Source organism: Camponotus vicinus, unplaced genomic scaffold (genome assembly GCF_025532165.1).
Source record: "Camponotus vicinus isolate PSW18456_S1 unplaced genomic scaffold, iyCamVici1.0 SCAF_9, whole genome shotgun sequence".
Classification (NCBI taxonomy): Eukaryota; Metazoa; Arthropoda; class Insecta; order Hymenoptera; family Formicidae; genus Camponotus; species Camponotus vicinus.
In genome coordinates this window covers 9,127,818-9,148,032 of record NW_028141981.1, presented here as the reverse complement: position 1 = coordinate 9,148,032, position 20,215 = coordinate 9,127,818, and the positions used below count along the sequence as shown (strand labels likewise).

The window sequence follows — 20,215 nt, the reverse complement described above, 5'->3', positions numbered from 1 at the left end:
AAAAAATTTACAATAATAAGTAATTAAAATAATAAGATAATTAATACTAAGAATTATTATATTGTTTAATACAAATAAGAATATAATAATAATTAAGTATAAATTGTTTTAATAAAATTAATTATAACTATTAAATAGAAATTATATAATAACTAAGAATTAATTATCTTATTGTTTTAATTATTTATGCTATTGTAAATTTGTATACGACGGTTTTATCGTTTTAATATGCACCAGTGCACACTATTAGTGATTTTATTTGATGTTTTTGTTTTAAAGCGCGAACATATAAGAAGTTACGCTTGGAATGGCGTTTTGATGCCATCTGTCATAATAATGGGAAAAATTTCTTTGTCTATTTATCTATAAAAAATTACCGCGGAAAACTACAAATTGATGCAATAATTTTCGTTTCAATTGAAATAATTATCTTTAGCAGTGAGGAAAAAATTCCTTCGTTTCTTGATAATATAACAATCTGTGACTGGTTTAATAGATATATATATAATTCGAATGACATTTACGATCAAAGATTACGCTATACATTGCTACGGAAGCAATAATTTGGATGGTGATACACGAGTGGACTAAAAATCTAAAGTCGCCAGTGTCTCAACTTTGTCCTATACCGCCCATTTATTTAGCATGTCTGATTTATTTTTCGTATGAATTATTATAAATCGATTAAAGTAATCAAAATAAAAATTGTTATACACAAAGGTTCAAAAAATCAGAAATTTTTATGTCCATTTGCAAATAAATTGCCACATTTTGAAATATGAAAATGTTAACAGACATAAGCTTGTTTCTACAATATTATCATTATTATTGAAAAAAAATATCATCAAATATCCATTCACGCTAAGAATTATGAATTTCATATATATAATTTCATATATATAATTTTTACGCGCGTGCTATGTATTTATATATGTTACTTATATATAAATAAAATATATGAACAAATTTTTTTAAAATTATGTTACAATTCTTCAACATTGATAGATTCGATTTCGGAAGCGATATTCAGAAATGGAATAAAGTAAAAAAAATGTAGAATCGGCTACACTTGTGCTCGTATGAGAAAATTCGCGTGCGTTATTTCATAATGAACAGAGTTCCTTACATGCAGCAAGTTAAAATTGGTACCTAGTTAAAACTAAGTGTTTCATTGGCGCATATGATTTGCATCTTCGATTTTCTCTGATATATCTGTCCACTTTTTCCGAAGTACATAATTCACAGAACTCTCTCTTTCTTTCTTAATGATTATACGTCAGGAGTTTGATATCCTCGTATCAAAACATTTGAAAGAAAAATTTCAAAACTAATAATTCAAATCAAAGTTGCAGTGTTTCCGTTGTTTATTTCTAGAGTTTCTTGCTTTATCCTTATCGTCTTTTACGATACTGTATTTGGACACAATATCTTTTTCAGACTCCTTTTCTTGAACTTTTATCCATCAATCGCGATTTAGATATTACTTCTCTAATGTACAGAATCGGAAGTCATTCACTCATTATGTGATTAGGACTAACTAGTGGGCGGAGGTGGCGGTGGCGGCTGTGCCAGCAATGTCGGCAACGTGTTCAAGTCAATTCCAGGTGGTGCCGGTGTCTGTTGTTGAGGCGGAGGTGGAACTGGAGCGGCTGGCGGCCAGCCTCCCATCTGTTGCGGCTGCCAACCGCCAGGAAATCCCGGAGGAGGGGCCGTGCCTGGCGGTGGCGGTCGCATCGGTCCCTGTTGACCCTGTTGCCACGGTGGTATACCCATACCAGGTGGCGGAATCTGTGTAGGTGGCATCTGACCTGGCGGCGGTGGCTGATTGTTGCCAGCCATCCACGGCATTAACGGCGGAATGTTGGGCTGTGTGGTAGAGCCAGGAGGCGGTGGTGGTGGTTGCATCACACCCGGTGGCGGTGGCATGCTTACTGGTGGCTGCCACTGCATGTTCATATTATTCATTCCTTCGCCACCTTGACTCCATGGTGGCGGTGGCGCCATGCCTGGTGGCGGCATCATCGGACCGCCCTGCATCATCTGCGGCGGTGGATGTGCCGGAGCAGCCATTAGTGCACGAGGTGGTTGTTGTCTGGAAAGAAAATGTATGATTATTATATTCGATCTTTTTATATTGTCTATTGTTAGTTTAAAAAAAAATTAAGAAAAAAAGGGAAAGAAGAAATGGTCATACCTGTCAAAAAGTCCGGGATAATTGGGATTAGGATTCTGTCTGGCTTGACCTGTCTTTGATCTGTCCGGTGGTGGGCCTTCTCCCAATTCTGCCATTAGCGACATGTACTCCTCATCTATTTTGGCTTTATCACCAGCCTGGGTCATTCCTCCCATTCCGGCAGCAGCTGGACCTCCTTGACCAGGTCTCTTCGATCTACAATCTCGAGCAATATGTCCCGCACCACCGCAACTCGAGCATACTATATTGTTCGTTACATTTGGCTTGTCTGGGCACTAAAAATTTTCATCAAAAATTATATATTAATTCCAAAATATATGAAAACTTTTCAACATATATAAAATATTACAAACCAGCCAAGATTTATGATCCGAAGCTCCACAATTGGTACAACGCGGTCCATCATTTTCTCGTAAAGTTCCGTTCAGTAAAGCTAATTCGCGTAATTGATTACGTCTTAAGTCATTTTGACCTTCTGGTACTTCGACACCTTGTCGAATAATTTCATGTATCTGACAACATAAATCTATTTAATGTATATACTTAACTCTCAATGCATTATATATTTCAATTACTATTTCAATATTTAACAATATAAATAAAGACTATATTCAATATTTGATGCCCTAATTTTCTTTTATATTTATACAGTTTTCAAATACGATAGAAAAAAACAATGTTATAAGTAAATGAGGAAAAAACATACTCTTTCCACAGCCTTTTTCACAGCATCTAAATTATTTGCAGTAATATATGCATGCAAAGGTTCATCCTCGCCTGGTAAAGGTTGCCCATCCTTCCTGCCAACCTTTCCTTCCTTCACAGATCCTTTCCCACGAATTATGATTTTTGCACCTGTTTCTTTTTCCATAGCTAGAAAATTTTTATAAAAATGAAGATTAAAACTTATAATTGTATGTTACATAAATCAGTATAATTGTATATGTTACATACATCAATATAATTTTTTATAAAATATAATTTATTTACATTTTAGCGTATTTCCGCGTGGTCCAATAAGTAAGCCAACAAAATTTATATCAGGATGCTCTTCCTGAGGAATCATTACTTTATCATGAACTCGTATTATTGGTGGCCTGGGAAAGAAAAATAGATATAAATATTGAGAAGTATATAGATAAATAACTTAATATAAATAAATATAATGATCTTATATAAAATATAAATGTATATTAAGTATATAATATAAAATCTATGAGAGACTCACTTATAATCTGGTGGTGGTTTAAATTCTGGATTGATTTTGAGGATCTTCTGAATCAAGTTATGACGTTCTTCTTCCAATTTACGTCTTGTACGATATTCTCTCGTGTTTAACCGTTTACCATCACTACTGTAAATAGGCTCTGGAGATGGAGATCTGAAAAATAAAAAGAATAATACCATATCAAGATATAAATTTTTATCAAGAAGATACTAGCATACAAGCAACCTGAGCCTACTATGACCGTATGAATATAAGTGGGGAAAAAACCGCTGATTTTTTTTAGAACAGAAAATTATGCAAATAGAACAGTAAAACTTTGATGAATAAGTAACTGTTATGTAATCTTTTTATTTTGGTAGTCTAATTTATTTTCTCTATAAATATGTCATAAAGAACTTATCTCAATAAATTATAAAATTTATTCTGTTTATCTATTGAAAAGAATATTGACAGCTTTGTTTAATATTAAGAATTATAAATGAGTTTATCAAGAGTAAGGTTCAACAATTTTATATCAATAATAATATAGTATATAATCAAAAGACCCTAATATCAAAATATAATTAGATATGTCCTATTGGATATGTCCTATAATTCATTGCATGATTGTATCAGTTTGCTTATGTAATCATATTATGTATGAATTTAGAATTAAATTAGAATTTCCCAACAGTGCCAAGATAAATAAAAAATAGAAAAAATTATTATTGTCAAATATAGCATAGCTATATATATTTAATATTCTATAGTAGATAACCACACTGGAAGACTGCGCGTTTGTGCACGGCAGATATTGGTATGATGTCAGCTGCTAAGACAGATCCTGCTGATTGTTAAGAAATAATCTTTTAGATTAGTTATAATGTGATTGATATATCTTATTACGTATTATTAAAAAACACAATGTGACATAAAAATAATGGTTCCAGCTAAAATTGGTAAAGTTAAACCTATTGGAATAAATTAATTTATTAGAAAAAGAGTATATGCATTTATTATTTAAGAGCTGTACCTGAAAGTAACGTTAAATTCTTTGTTACAGCATTAAGGTACAAATGAGAATTTCAATAAACCGATATTTTCCTGAAATCTGTGCTCATTAAGATTAGCAACAATAATTGATATTTATTGATTAATAATCTTCCTATTGGCACTAAGATTATTGTAATAATGTTTCAGAAATATGCGCCGTGCAAATCACGGCAGCCTGAATGGAGGAACAGAATTTTACTCAAAGGGGACCTATGTATGAGATTATAAATTTATAATGAAACATTGAGTGATAAAATATTGAAGCGCTGAAGATGCAGAATTTTTGCTAATAAGTAAATAGAAATAGAGTGCAATAGGTCACCTGAGAGTTATTCCTCTATATATGTGTGCAAAAATGTATCTATTTAAGAAATATATGAACTAGAATACTCACTGTTCTTTTTAAACACTGCTACAGATCCATATTGATTTCCTAACTAATTTATTATACATATTATACATATTGATAGCCAATTATCTTTTATATATATTACATCTGATCCCGAAGTCTAATAAACTAACTTAAGAATATAAATAACTTAAGAATATAAAACTTAATTTTACATTGTTGTAGCAGTGTTTAATAAAAAAATGAGTTATTAAAAAAGATTGATTAGGGCAAACCAATACGATCAAAATTTATCTTCTATGTTGCGTGGGGGCTCTAATCAAGCCCAATGTTTTCAGATATGACATCGGTATTCCCACACTAATTGAACCTGAGCCATAGAGATATCTTTAAGGCTCCTGTATTACTGAACTGCTGTATGGTCAGTAGATAGGTATTGTAGATATGTAACGTTCATTTTTGGTATGTAAGAGTTTCTTTCAAACCTTTCCTCGGGATTAAGTGGAATTCCAAGATCTCCGGTGCGTAATTTCCTGCTGATTTCCTCAATCTGCAGCTGAACTGTAAACCAACGGGTTAGAGGGGGCGGAAACCCCAACAGTTAGATATTGCCAATTTGCTATAACCATATACATTCTATAAAATAAGCATGTTTCAGAAAAGTAATAATATTGCATATAAATTTAAATTGCATCCTAATCACTTTTTTCAAAGTTAAAAGCTTGTAATATTTTATGACTCATTAATTACAAAATTTGTAAATTGAAAAAAGGAAATATTCTATAAGATATACAACTTCAAGTATTTGTTATATTATTATATATATTTCAATAATATAAATAATGCTTAAATATATATAGTTTCATAGAATTTTATGGCACTAGAAGTATAAATTTAGCAATTGGATAATAATTATTCAGCAAAATTGGCAATCCCTCTTGCCAAATTTGATTCAAGATGGTTCTAAAGTTCCTGATGCTTACCTCTGAGAATTTTGAATTTTTATCAATATATATACATCATACTTACACATCATTCATAGCCATCTATACTCTATAAATTAGGCTTCAAAAACTTATGTACAGAAGCAAAATATTTGAAATGATTCCCTAGCTATATATACTAGTGTACTAAAGGAAATAAGTCATGAATAACAATTGAGAGATAGAAACTTACAGAGATAAGCTTTCTCCTGTTCAGGAGTCAGATTTGTCGGTAGTACTGTAGGCATCCCTGGTATAAATGTTTTGTCATGTTCGCTACCACTCCATCTAGTCTTTTTCCTCTTCTTACGTTCTCCCTCTTTTGTTTCTTTTTCCTGTTTACTATCTCCTAAAAAAATTTTATTGTTAGATTATATAAATATTCTCATATATTATATATATATATATATATATATATATATATATATATATATTACAGTATTTTTTAGATATGTTATATATACACATGCATATATATATATAATATACATATATGTATATATGTATTTAGAAAAATATATAAGAAATAAAAATTATACCAGGAATATAGAAAGATTACACAAGATTAAAAAACAGGAATATTTTTTGCGAAAGAACTTAAATAACATTAATATCTTTCTATCAGAATATTTTGCTGGCATTAATAAAAAAATAACAAAGTAACATATAAAATAGTATCAAATATGTACAATAATATTAATGTGATAGATATATTCAAATAGTCTTAGAATTGAGATCGCTTACACAACAGACGACGAAATGTTACTTGTGAAAGACAGCGGAAAAAGCGAGAGAGAGAGAGAGAGAGAGAGAGAGAGAGAGAGAGAGAGAGAGAGAGAGAGAGAGAGAGAGAGAGAGAGAGAGAGAGAGAGAGAGAGAAAAGAGCGAAGGACTCACCTTCTGCCTCTCGCTTGCGGCTCGTAATGCTGGGCGAATTGGCGTTCATTTGCGTGCCGTTCGCTATCGCGGCGGAAACGGCGGCGGCAGCCGCCGCGGCCGCGGCCGCGACCGCCGCCGGATTCGTACTCGCGGGGCTTTGCTGTTGCTGCTGGGCGTTCTGCAGATAACTAGGATTCAGCAGCGACGTAAAATTCCGCGGTTGATTCATACTGCTGGCGACGACGCCGTGCCGGCGGTATTACTCGCGTTACCTCGTATGCGTTCTCGTCGATGCGGGTGGCAATTTGCGGTCGACGCCCAACAATCGGCGACGAGCGAGCGACGTGCAAGTTTACACAACTAGGAAAATGGCGAGATCGACTCAAGGAAGGCGCCGTTAGCACATTTCCATTCAGGCGCACCGTGACCGGATATCAGTTGCGTATCTCTCAAAGCCCGTTTACATATGACGCGAGTCTTTCTGATTGGCGCGTTTTACAAGTCTCTAATAAGATTGGCCGCATTCAGCGGACTCAATTGCTAAGTAGCAATCGAACATGATTGGTTTCTACTGTCAGATCCGACCAATCAGCGTCGAATTACATCGGAAAATCTAGTAATATTACTCAACTGTTGAATCCGCTGAATGCGGCCATTAAGGTCCATATTCTGAATCCTCTTTTATTGATAAAAGTGCCTTTAAAAGTGGCTTATAAGCCTTCTGATTGGCTGTAAGCCACTTTTAAGCCTACGGCACACGGTACAATTTTTCGTACTGGATTTGATAAGATTTAGTAAAATATTAGAAATGCTGCATTCTGATTGGTGCATTTTTAGTATTTTACTAAATCTTATCAAATCCAGTACGAAAAATCGTACCGTGTGCCGTCGGCTTTAGAGGCACTTTTATCGATAAAAGAGGATTCAGAATATGGACCTAAGAATCGACACTCGAACGAAAATGGCGGAATTAGCTATTATTATTTTCCAAATAAAATAAAATTTGTATTTGCTATATAAATTTATTTGTTAATTTATATAAACTCTCGGGATTTGCATATAAAAATATTTTCTCGATTTTACGATTTTCTCATCAAATTTATGTAATCGTAAAATTATTTTTATTTATAATTAATAAAAATCTTTTGAAATTTTATTAATGTTTATTTCTTAAACATTTTGGGAGTTTATTTAATGAAAAAAGAAAGCGTATTTAGCTTTATCAAAAAATTTTAAATTTCAATATTTCGGAATATCATATATTTTTCTTTTGTTCGGCTTTTTCTTTCTGTTAATACTTTTATTATAAGAAAAAATTTAAATATTTACTATTTATTAATGTCATTATTAGATATTTTAAATAAGATTTCATTTTCATTCTAGAAACCTTTTGACCAATCAACAAAAAGTCACTAGTATCCAGATCTAGTGAAAAGTAACTAGAATCATATATATAATGGCCGCATTCAGCGGACGCAACTGCTAAGTAGCAATTGAACATGATTGGTTTCTACTTTCAGATCCGACCAATCAGCATCGAATTACATCGGAAAATCTAGTAATGTTGCTCAACTGTTGAGGCTGCTGAATGCGGCCAATGGGTGTTTTTCATTTAGCGACACTAGAAACCGAGATCTTGGGTCTGTTCTTTTTAGCTGCACTGCTGCACTAGTGCAATAAGTTGGAAAGAGACAAACATACTTTCTTTCACTCTAACTAATTGCACTAGTGCAGCAGTGCAGCTAAAAAGAACAGGCCCCTTGATCCGATTTCGAGCATTCACATAAGGCTTTAAACTTGACTTAGCTTGTGATTATTTTGTTTACATTATAGTGTTTATGATTATTTGTGTAAAATCTTACACAATTTAATTTTAAAAAAATAGGGTACTGTATCATTACAATTTTCTAAAACATTTTTCATATTTCTTCTCGTATAAATAAAATTTTCACTATTGTAACCAATCCTTATGTATACTATTGATATATTTATTTCTAATACAATATAAATTGCAAGATATGAAAAATAAGAGATTGTTAAATTTGCTTAACATGTTTAAATTTGCATTTGTATTATGCAAATTTATATATCTCTATTTTGCGTTTCTTCAGGGAAAATAATGTCAGACGATATAAAGGTTTTGCTGAAGGAAGCCCGTGAGTCTTTTAAACAGAATGAATATCTGGAGACTATGAAGAAATGCAAAAAGATTTTGAAGAAAGATAAAAACAATTATATGGCATTAATTTTGTTAGCTCGTGCTATGCAGGAAATAGAAGAATTCAAATTGCAGGTAGTCTTAGTTCTTCAAAAAGCTGTGGAGGTACAACCAAATAATCCATTAGCTTGGCAAGGTCTAGTAGCATATTATGAAAAAGTGCCTCAAGATAATGACAACTGGAGAAAGCTGGCTTCAGCTTATTGCAAACTTTTACAATTGGATAGGTACGAAATATTTTGCTACAATTTTCAAAAGACTAAATTATATAGAAAGCAATAAAAAAAAATACAAGTTTTTATATTTCTGTTTAGTGACTCTTCTAAATTCACATATTTTATCAATAAAGTGTCAGAAATTGTCCTGAGAGTCAAAGATGATGATATACTATTCGAAGTATTAGATACATTGAGTGTGTTACGAAAAATTTCTAACAAAGAGAAGACAAGTCTGATTGATAAGACTCTAGCATGGGTTTTAACAGAATATCCTAATAGTAGTATAACCAAGTATCAGGAATTTTATGAAGATATATTAGCATCTGTAATAAAAGATACAGATCTATTGAATAGACAAGAATATTATAGAAAGTATTTGAAGATGTTATATGATTCCAATAAATTTGCTATCTTATTAACGGCAGCTCAGGATATGCATGCTCAGTTCCCACAAGATACTTGTCCTCTAGGTAAATCAATTTCAATCAATTCTTATCGATATTTTTAAAGTGTTTATTATTTTTTTTAATAATTAGTATACTTTTGTTTAATAGAATGGATTTGTTGTATCTATTATCAAGAGGCTATATTAAATGAAAAAGATCTTGACATTAATATAACTCAGATTTATGAGTCTCTTTTAAAATTGAATGCAAATTCTGAGGCTGCATTAATTGCAAAGGCAATATATTTGAAGAGCACGGATAAGCTAATCAATTCTCGCGAGTGTTTGAATCAAATAATTTCATTAAATTCACAATTATTCTATGCATGGTTAGTATTAAGTCAAGTATATTATAAACTTTATTGCTGGGAACAAACTGAGAATGCTTCCAAACAAGCATTACAATTAATGAAACCTCACTTGAAAGACAAATTGTACGATAAAGTTAAATTGAGATTACTTGAAGCAATGAGTAGAAGTAACAACAAACAAAAGTTGATACAAACACAACAGATGTGCGAAGAGGTATTTTTTTATACATGTTATACTGACATATATGAAAAATATTATGTAAAGTTTATGCAAATCTTTCTTAATATTTCTATAAATATGTTTTTAGCTATTAAAAACCGAATCTTCTGTACAATTGCAATTGATATATGCACGGACAAATGCTTCACTGGATAAACCTGATGCTATTGCTGTATTAAGCAACTTAGAGTCTCAAGATGAAGTTAAAATCCAAGTTCTTATACTAAAAGCACTATACCTAAAGAAACACAAGCAATATGAAGAAGCTATTAATATCCTTGAGCTAGCTTTAAATAATTCTGAAGCTTGGTTGACATTTGGTAAAATATACTGGGATATGGGAGATTATAATCATAGCCTGATGGCTTTCTTAAATGGAGTCCAAGCAGATCGCAATAATTGGGAATGCATGGTTTATTTGGGACATTATTATCACGAACATGGCAATGATGTCGAACGTTCGAGAAGATGTTATCACACTGCATTACAAATCAATCCGAATTCTGAGGAAGCTGGCATTGGGCTGAGTACAGCTTATCGACTTCTGAAAAACACTGTAATAAGCATTATGTAAAAATTCTTTCAAGTACAAATTTATATATTGTAACAATCATATAATCTCCTGAAAGTTTTGATCATTTTAACTGGTAGTCTCATGTATGATACTTAGGATGCCAATATACATCTATTGCAAAGAGTAACTATGCAACAAGGTATAGGAGCGAAATGGGCCTGGCTCCAATTGGGTCTACAGCATTTAGATCAAGGCGATGCGACTGAAGCTATCAAGGCATTACAGCATGTAATCAGAGCTGATCCTAACGACAAGTATAACAATCATACCTTGTCATTTCATCCTATTACAGAGTGCTCTGATATTTTTATCACAAATTTACACTTTATAGTCATAGCTGGGAATCTCTGGCGGATGCTTATTTAGTGCGCGGTGCTCACACATCGGCATTGAAATCGTACCAACGTGCGTTACAGCTGAGTCCAGGAGCCTTGTATCCTATGATACAACTCGCTAACATCAAACTGGTATAAAATCTATGAGGATTACACATATATATGCACACACATATATATATTAATACAACACTTATTTTTGCAGCTCATTGGTCAGCATAAAGAAGCTAAAGAGGATTTTGAGAATATATTAGAAAACGATAAAAAATATATTCTTGCTTTAAAAGGTTTAGCTCAAGCATGTTTAGGTCTAGCAAAAGAAAATATCGCAAAACATTTTCTATGTCGTGCAAGAGAAAATCTACAACAAGCAGTAGATAATTTGACAGAAGCTATTATGATACGTAGTGATCTGTCCTGCAATTGGAAATTGCTTGGCGATGTCTGTTTTAGAACAGCCGGTTTGCCAGAAAAGTATTGCTATTTAAGAGTCAAATCTATTTTAATGAAATGCGATAGTGCCGAGGAGTATATGAAAATTAGAGGAAATGAAATACTCACGTTATCAATAAGGTGAGAAAAAGAAATTATTGATATTTTTTAAAAATATTTTTCATATATTTCATTTTTAAAACGATACTACTCTAGCTTCAAAAATTAATTCGTTTTATCGATATGCTATTTTATCAGATGCTTTTGTCGAGCGTTGTCGACCGCGGAAAATTCTGCATTGTTATGGCACGATTTAGCATGCTGTTACTTGATGCAATTGGACCGCGATTATACAGTCGATAAAGACGACACAGCAGCCAAATGTCTTGCTGCTGCAAAACATGCCATCAGACTCTGTCCACAGTCGTGGCTACATTGGAACATTTTGGGTGTTATTTGCATGTCACCATATATAAAGAATTATGCTCTGGCCCAGCATTGCTTCGTTATGGCGATCGATCAAGAATCAAACAATGCGATAGCTTGGAGCAATCTGGCCACATTGTACCTGCATCTAGGTACGCTTAAAAACATAATTGTCACTTTCTCATTTTATTCTATCAATTATCATTTTATTCTGTTATTAATATGCATTTTATATCAATTACTTAATATATCATTTGTTGATATAAAGGAGAGACTCGTAGAGCGAATAAAGCATACTCTCGAGCGCAACGTGCGGATCCCGGTTATATGAATAGTTGGATAGGCCAAGGAATAATCGCGGAAAACTCGGAGAAAGTCGATCCGCAGGAAACGATGGATCTGTTCCGACATTCGACACAATTGGGTTATCACAACGAAGCGGCTTTAGGCTATGCTCACTGGGTACTCACCACTCTTTTAGATCCTATAATGAAGAGAGATCCATTATTTGTTTACGTTATCGAAAACATGCACGCGATACCTGCAGCAGCCGATGTTCTCACTTGGTATACAGGTGGGCGTTAAAGATAACTAAATCAGCGCGACGTGATATTCTTTTTTTATATTTCGGGGCGAGATAAATTTCATCATTTTCAGAATATGTACCGAACGACGTTTATGCTCTAAATACTCACGGTCTGTTGTTGGAACGACTGAGATTGTATAATACAGCGGTTAAGCAATTTGTCAAAGCTTTAAAACTGAGTCAGGATGAAGAAAAAGACATGATATCCATAAATTTGGCACGTGTTTTGATTCAAATCGGAAAACATGAGGAAGCGATCGAGTTATGTAGACAAGTGAAACGTGGAAGTTTCAATTCTCAATGCCATCTGGCATTATCGTTATTCAAAGCCAAGCAGTATGAAGAATCGTACAATACGTATGAAGCAGCTCTACATTGGCTAGCAGACACCGAAACGCACAAAGCGAATATTTTATGCGCGATGGCCGCGATTGCTTATATTTTTCAAGGAGCGGACGCTGTCAAGACTCTGCTGTTCCAATGCATACATATAAAACCGCCCACCATAGCTGGTTTCTTAGCAATCGTTGCTTTAGGAATTTTACATGATGACTCCAATATGACCTCTTTAGTATTAGAGGAATTGAAACCATACACAGATGACCACGAGTATGGTCATCATGTTGTCACATTGTTCGCATATTATCAAATTATTCAAGGAAATCTCACGGAAGCTATCCGAATTTTCTCCAAAGCTATCTTCAGACATCCTAGTAAGTATGTGATATTATTTATCAAATATTCAAGCTTATCTTTTAAAACAAATTTCTATTTATAGATGACATTAGGTATTGGGTTCGTCTTGTTAGAGTCTCATTGTTGAATACAGATTTGGACATCTTTCGTAAATGTGCTCAGACAGCATTGGTTTTAAGCAGAAATACATCCATGACTGATATTGTATATGTTGCTTGCGCCTCCGCATATAGTCATTTCGGTACGACAAAGGGTCTTAGACAGGCTCAGAAAAATATATTTACATATCCGGCCAATGTTGAGAGCTGGGCTAATTTTATTGCTACTCTTCTACCTAGGTCAGTGTTATGAAAACTGATGTTTTGTTTGTCTTACTAGACTATATTCATATGAATTATTTTTCTGTTTATAGATGTACAGACAAGGATTCCAAGAATAATAATCAATGGATATCGTCATTAATATCTGTGATAAAATCACAATTCCAAACTTCTGACTATATGTCACAATGGCTTCATAATATACAAAAACTTAGTTCTTAAGCTAAAACTTAAAAGTGTGCTCTTTTTTTATGATTTATTGTAAAAATATATTTTGTAAGCATTATTGTGTATAATAAATCTAAGTTATGTAATGAATTGTTTGTATACATAACTTAGTCTTATGAATATTGTTAAAAATTTATCAAATCTTATATAGATGAAGGAGGTATATCAATGATTAAGTTTGATTTCTATTTTAATCTATATATGATCGATGATTGTATGTGTGATCAAATTGCAATTGTTTTTATTAAGTAAATTGTATTTATTAAGAACAATTGCGATTTAGATCATCAATCGATATAGATCATTTATTTATTCATCATTGTTATAATCTTAAATTTACCCAAACTAATAATTATTGGGTTATGAAATACATTCTACAACTTTGGATTTACAAAAGATCTCGCATTATTGGTCTATTATATGAAAATGATCGCGGAGGATTAGATTGAAATTGATTTTTGTTGAACCGTCGTTGAGTACGCTTCACTGGATCGACAGTTATTTCAGAAACGATATGCTCTTCCAAGATCGACTGTAAAAAGAAAATATAGTTACATTTAACCCCTTTCACTACAAAACAAGTTATTATTAAGTAAAAGACAAAGTTAAGGCAATTAATATACTTAAATTCTTAACCAGAATATCTTAGAAGTAAATATGGCAATTATGATCTATAAAAGTTTTATCAAATCCAAAATAGATTATAGTTTGTTTGTATTCTTTCCGAGAATTCTTAGAGAAAGAGATAAAATCGAAAGATTGCAGCATAAGGGAGTACAAATTGCATTAGGATATAGAAATAGCACTCCGACAAATGTGACGATTGCAGAATCTAAGCTAATGAGATTAGAGGATAGGGCAGGATTCTTGGCTATGAATTATTGGCTAAAAATATTTTACATATACTAAGGACATGATAGGAATGATGAATAGATTAGAGATTATGGAAAGTATAGACAGACTGAATAATCCCGGAGGTGAATTAAGTATTCTCATGAAAACTTGGAGAGATTTTAAAAAATTCAAAAATGAAGTAAAATGGATTGGAAAACCAGAGGTTTATGAGGACAATTATTGGCCAACAGAAAAAAATAGAGACTTAGATATAGCAAAGAGAAGAAAACTTGACTCCTACGGCGATTACGAGCTACTTCTAAATTATAAAAATAAATGTAATCTTAGAGGAGATTACAAAGTTATTTATACAGATGGATTAAAACAGAATGACAAGAGAAGCGTAAACATAGGAATAGCAATAGAAGATAGTGATGTAGCGTATAAGTTAAGTATAAATAATAAATGTTCCATATTTAGTGCAGAGATAATCGCTATTGAAAAGGGTCTAGGATTTATTTAGAATAATAACTTAAGCCTAATGTTGTAATGCTTACAAATTCATTAAGTTCTTGTAAAGTGCTAATGAATAATTCCAATGAATAATGTATATCAATGTAAATATACTACTAGAATAAGAGAGAGTTTTTAATTTATAAAAAGGAAAAAATGAGACTAATAGTTTGAAAATAAGATTATTATAGGGTGGATACCAAGTCACTCAGGAATTCAAGGAAATGAACTTGTAGATATGCTAGCTAAAGAAGCGACAGATGAAGACACTGGCGATAGAATTAAGATTCCGATGAACGACTGGAAAGTTATTTTTAAGAAGGAAATGTATAATAAAACTAGAAAGAGACTAGAAAGGGAAGGTACTTACAAGAGCTTAAAATATTTTAACACATTTACAATAAGGACAGTTGTAAAGCCTGGTTCAACAATTTCAATGAATCAAGAAGATTGATCACAATGATTAATAGACTAAGAACTAATCACTATCATTTAAATGAGTCATTGGCAAAGAAAGAATATATAGATAGTCCAACATGCGATTGTGGAGCAGAGATATTCATCATATTGCTTTTATTTGCATTAAGTATGATGAATTTAGAAATAAGTTTTATTAGGAGTTAGAAAAAAAACAGTAGTTCCATTATAATATAGATAAATGACTTAAGGAAATTTGAAACCCTTAAGAGCTATGTGGACCTTTCTCAAAGAAATAGGTAAAATTATTTAAAAGAAAAGGTTTAGATGACAAAAATGATTGAAGGAATACTGGTTTTATGAACAGAAAATGTCAAAAACCCGTTGAAGACTAGATCGGTTGACGGCACGTTAAATACCACAATAAAAAAAAAAAAAAAAAAACATTTCACTACATTCAGTAATGAACAATATTTAATATCTATCAGCTTGATTAAACATGTATGTGACAAATCCTTTATAATATGTAAAAAAATCCACTTTATAAAATATCGATCAGTTATTTCAGAAATGATATGCTCTTCCAAGATCGACTGTAAAAAAAAATATAGAATCTAATATATAATCTTTCTTCAAAAGAAATGTTACATAAAATATTGATACAAAACACACAAAAATCATAATTAATGAATGTGAAAACAAATTAAAAGAAATTTTAAAAATTTGTTCATTTCGTTTTAAATTTTGTTTCAATATATAATACATTTCAATATCTTCTATGAAGCATGCATTTAAAATAGAAATATCTATAAAATCATATAGTTACATTTACCCCCTTACATTTTTAATCCCTTTCATCACAATCTCACAATATTGAACTATGTTTAATTCTACCAGGTTTAAACATGTATATGTAACAAATCCTTTATAATATATAAAAAAATTCACTTTATAAAATTATATAGAATTACATGCAATAGATTAAGAATAATTATCCATCAATAAGTTATTATCTTAGTAAAACTTACATCAAGCAAGATATGATTGTTGCTCTTCAACAGGCCAATCAACTTATAAAGCTCAAAGTCTTCAGGAATATTCTCCTTTGCCATAGTCTCCTCCAATTTTTCGATCTGAAAATATACATAAGAATAGTACACATTTGTTATTGCTTAAATAAATTATATTTAGGTAGATACATACCACATCTTTGAAGTAACTTTCTTTCTGAATATTTGGCCTATCAGCTTCTAGCGATTTTCTAAAGAGAGGCACTATTTCAGTGAATTTCTTCAAGTCTGCATATGCCAAAACTTTCAAGCATCTTACATCAATATATCGAGATTCTTTTATCGTAGTTAAAATTTCTACAGCTATGTGCGATGAATTTTGGTTAATGGCTAAAGCTGTTAAAAATGTGCTGGCTCTACGCATAAATACATATCCTTTATCATTTATTTCTCTCCAGACATTTAGAGCATATTCCAATGTTTCTGGTGTATTCTGAAAGTATTAAATATGATCATGTAAAATAGGCTTTGATGAAATATAATTTCTTTTACAAGAAATGTTACCTCTTTATAACAAGCAGCCATAACTAATATCAAAGAATTCCTTGGATATCCACCAGAATCTAGGTTTTTAGTTTTAATTATATCATACACATGTCTCATTTCTGAGTACCTCTCATGCTTATATAGCAGAGATAAGAGAATCTGGTAGCTAATCAGTTGATCAAAGAAATTCTGAAACTTAGGATCTTTGAAAGCAGTAAGTGCAAGGTCTGGTTCGTCAAGATAATATAAGGTACGCATTACTACAGGACCAAAGATGAAAGTACCAAATCTCAGTTCTTTATTTTGACTGTTAAACTTTGTTATCATCTTGACAAGCAATTCAATATCTTCAGGTGTTTTCTGTACTAAATGCAACATAGACTTTAGGTCTTCTGTGAAAATCTGACCATCTGTGTTGCAGATCTCCTGTATTTTAGTACGGAATGCATTCTCGACATTTAAAAACTGATTGTGAAAGTTTAATCGCGCATTTTCATAGCCATGTAGACCTAAACTTTTTTCAGAATATATGAATCTACAAGCTGTAAAATAAAAAAGATATAAGTAGATATAAGATAAAGTATATAATCTTTCTTCAAAAGAAATGTTACATAAAATATTGATACAAAACATACAAAAATCATAATTAATAAATATGAAAACGAATTAAAAGAAATTTTTAAAATTTGTTCATTTTGTTCTAAACTTTGTTCACTTTGTAAACTTTGTCCAATATACATTTCAATATCTTGTATGAAGCATGCATTTAAAATAGAAACACCTATTAAAAAATATTAAAAATTTTTTTTTAATTTTCTTTTCATATATATATCACATTAAATATAATAATAATAATACATTTTTCAAATATGTATAATTTATTTTATCTCCTCAATTATTGTTAGCAAGTATAATATGATGTAATACAAATAATGGAGTATTAATTAAAAGTTATTATTGGAGATATATTGACGTATGTTTTCTAAAGTATAATATAAATAATATTCAAATATTAATGTCGCATAGAATGCTTTATAAATCGACGATAAAAATAATTCAAAAAGATCGAAAAGGTAATGCGACGCGAGGTTAAGCTAAAGTTACGTACAGTTTAGGAAGCCATGTCTCAGAACGATATTGCTGGCAACCTTTGCGTTGATTCTCGTAAGACTCCTTATTGTCCCGGCCATTATTTCTGTATATAAATGCTATAAATCTTTTACCGTGTATCAATACACCAAGTCCGTATCAGCTAACGCGAATCGGTCGAGCGAAACGTGCGACGTAAGGTGAGAAGAACGTATACGAACCGGAAACTTAGCGGCTCGACATTATACACATGATTTCCGGTTTCGCCAGAAATTTTTTTTAAATTGAGGCATAAACCAAACGCAGATCTAAAAGAGCAACATCAACAGCAAATTATAGAGTATTTTTGAGGAAGGATAGAAAATGTATGTGATTCTTTTTTTTATATTTCTTTTAATATTTAGACTATCAAGGTTACGTTCCAAAACGGAAGTAACCGAGGAAATTTTACTCGAATGGCCGTTCTGAAACTCTTTTAAGCCTTTCTGATTGGTTCAAATCGGCCATCGAGTAAAATTTCCTTCGGTTACTTACGTTTTGGAACGTTAACCCAAGAAAGACCTAACAATACTTGTCTTAAAAATTAAATTTTCTCTTATGAATTTGGTATTTCAAGATTACATTCAATGCGCGTGCGCGAGAAAAAAGCCGTTTCGAAATTAGCCAATCAGAGTAGCCGGCCGGCAAATTGCTTTATTCTGATTGGTCAATTTCAATCGCAACCGAGGCCAATCACAACAAAGAAATTTTTGCTCCCAGTCGGTCCATTAAACGCTATTAAAATAGCGTTTAATGGACCGACTGGGAGCAAAAATTTCTAGCCTTAATTCATCGGTGGGACTTTCGAATGAACTCATAACCTTAACGGCGCTAATATAACCTAAGTTTTCGAATTTGTGACTTTCGTTGTACAAATTAATTTAAGGGACTGTATAGGTTTAAAGCTTAATCGTGTATATATAATTTACGAATTAAAGCCGCAAAATGTCGGAGCGCAAAGTTTTAAATGTAAGTACGAAATTTAAAACGAATAATTATTGTGTCTGTGTTTCAGTCAACTTATCTTTTCATATTTTTTATATTTTTAGAAATATTACCCACCAGATTTTGATCCGTCGAAGATTCCGCGCATGAAATTGGCGAGAAATCGTCAATACACTGTGCGTTTAATGGCTCCGTTTAATATGCGATGCAAAACATGCGGCGAATATATCTATAAGGGCAAGAAATTTAATGCGCGTAAAGAGGACGTCGAAGGGGACGATTATCTGGGCATACGCATCTACAGGTTCTATATTAAGTGTACTCGCTGTCTGCAAGAGATATCTTTCAAAACAGATCCTAAGAACACAGATTACGAGATCGAGGCAGGTGCCACGAGAAATTTCATGGCACTGAAACTGGCTGAGGAGCAAGCACAAAGAGAGGAGGATGAGGAGAAAGAGGAGGAGGCAACTAATCCAATGAAGCTTTTGGAGAAAAGAACGCTCCAGTCTAAACAGGAATTAGAACTGTTAGAATCTTTGGAAGAGTTGAAAGATTTAAATCGTAGACAACAGACTATAGATTATGATCAAATGTTGCAACAATACGATACAGATACTGCTAGACAAAGAACAGAAAAAGAACAAGAAGAATTAGACGAGCAATATATTAAATCTGTATTTGGTAAAAGACAATTAACTGTTGTGGAAGAGAAAGTTGAAGAAGTAAAGGAAAAAGAAGAAGATGAACCTGTTAGAAAAATGTTTAAAATAGAAGAAACAAATGACAAAGAAAAAGTGAGTTAATCTTACATCTAATAAATCTTTTTTTTTTTATTTCCAGAAAGAACTGATGAATAAAATGTATATTAAAATTGATGATTATAATTATTTGTTATTTGCAGGAAGATTCTGAACATTTCTCGAAATCAACAAAAGTATCATTGTGGTCAGAAAATACAGGATTATCATCTAACAAGAAGAATTTAATCAAGAAAAATATTAATATAAAGATAAATGCAAAGGCAACACACAATAAAAAAGCATCTGAAAACGTTGTTCTTGCTGATTCACAATTGGATGAAACCCCTAACATGATGAATACCTCAGATACAACAGATATAGCCTCTAAATCAACTAATGTAAGTA

General features: G+C 32.1%; 4 protein-coding genes across 9 annotated transcripts in view; 2 read left to right on the top strand and 2 right to left on the bottom strand.

The window, feature by feature from the left end:
* Positions 1-612: 612 nt before the first annotated feature.
* On the bottom strand, positions 613-7,092 carry Sf1 (splicing factor 1). Of its 3 annotated transcripts, none has more exons than XM_083108151.1 (10): positions 6,938-7,090; positions 6,684-6,843; positions 5,980-6,135; positions 5,289-5,364; positions 3,423-3,575; positions 3,185-3,291; positions 2,901-3,067; positions 2,548-2,706; positions 2,195-2,469; positions 613-2,092 (listed from the first exon to the last, which is right to left on the bottom strand). In XM_083108151.1, exons 2-10 carry the CDS (start codon positions 6,730-6,732, stop codon positions 1,534-1,536), a joined length of 1,701 nt encoding a protein of 566 aa, XP_082964277.1. In that variant the 5' UTR covers positions 6,733-6,843; positions 6,938-7,090; the 3' UTR covers positions 613-1,533. The 3 variants fall into 3 exon arrangements, with proteins under 3 accessions (XP_082964277.1, XP_082964276.1, XP_082964275.1); XM_083108150.1 differs by having other exon boundaries at positions 6,684-6,853; positions 6,938-7,087; XM_083108149.1 differs by having other exon boundaries at positions 6,684-7,092.
* Positions 7,093-8,410: 1,318 nt separating this feature from the next.
* On the top strand, positions 8,411-14,009 carry LOC145976813 (superkiller complex protein 3). The gene is made up of 13 exons (XM_083108241.1): positions 8,411-8,551; positions 8,777-9,110; positions 9,198-9,571; positions 9,656-10,071; positions 10,166-10,633; positions 10,748-10,905; positions 10,983-11,118; positions 11,192-11,559; positions 11,677-11,996; positions 12,113-12,418; positions 12,502-13,143; positions 13,209-13,464; positions 13,539-14,009. The coding sequence occupies exons 2-13, from the start codon at positions 8,785-8,787 to the stop codon at positions 13,666-13,668; spliced, it is 3,900 nt and encodes a 1,299-aa protein (XP_082964367.1). The 5' UTR covers positions 8,411-8,551; positions 8,777-8,784; the 3' UTR covers positions 13,669-14,009.
* Positions 13,852-18,333, bottom strand: LOC145976814 (pentatricopeptide repeat-containing protein 2, mitochondrial). Of its 2 annotated transcripts, none has more exons than XM_083108243.1 (5): positions 18,103-18,330; positions 17,013-17,536; positions 16,642-16,941; positions 16,467-16,571; positions 13,852-14,206 (listed from the first exon to the last, which is right to left on the bottom strand). In XM_083108243.1, exons 1-5 carry the CDS (start codon positions 18,182-18,184, stop codon positions 14,063-14,065), a joined length of 1,155 nt encoding a protein of 384 aa, XP_082964369.1. In that variant the 5' UTR covers positions 18,185-18,330; the 3' UTR covers positions 13,852-14,062. The 2 variants fall into 2 exon arrangements, with proteins under 2 accessions (XP_082964369.1, XP_082964368.1); XM_083108242.1 differs by lacking the exon at positions 13,852-14,206 and adding an exon at positions 15,747-16,031 and having other exon boundaries at positions 18,103-18,333.
* A 575-nt stretch (positions 18,334-18,908) lies between these two features.
* LOC145976520 (spondin-1) overlaps positions 18,909-20,215 on the top strand; it is a 38,792-nt gene continuing 37,485 nt past the window's right edge. For all 3 annotated transcript variants that reach the window (XM_083107664.1, XM_083107665.1, XM_083107663.1), the window contains exons 1-3: positions 18,909-19,091; positions 19,172-19,864; positions 19,972-20,208. In XM_083107664.1, the coding sequence (XP_082963790.1) occupies positions 19,068-19,091; positions 19,172-19,864; positions 19,972-20,208 (954 nt within the window). In that variant the 5' untranslated portion in view covers positions 18,909-19,067. The remainder of the gene's footprint in view (positions 19,092-19,171; positions 19,865-19,971; positions 20,209-20,215) is intronic.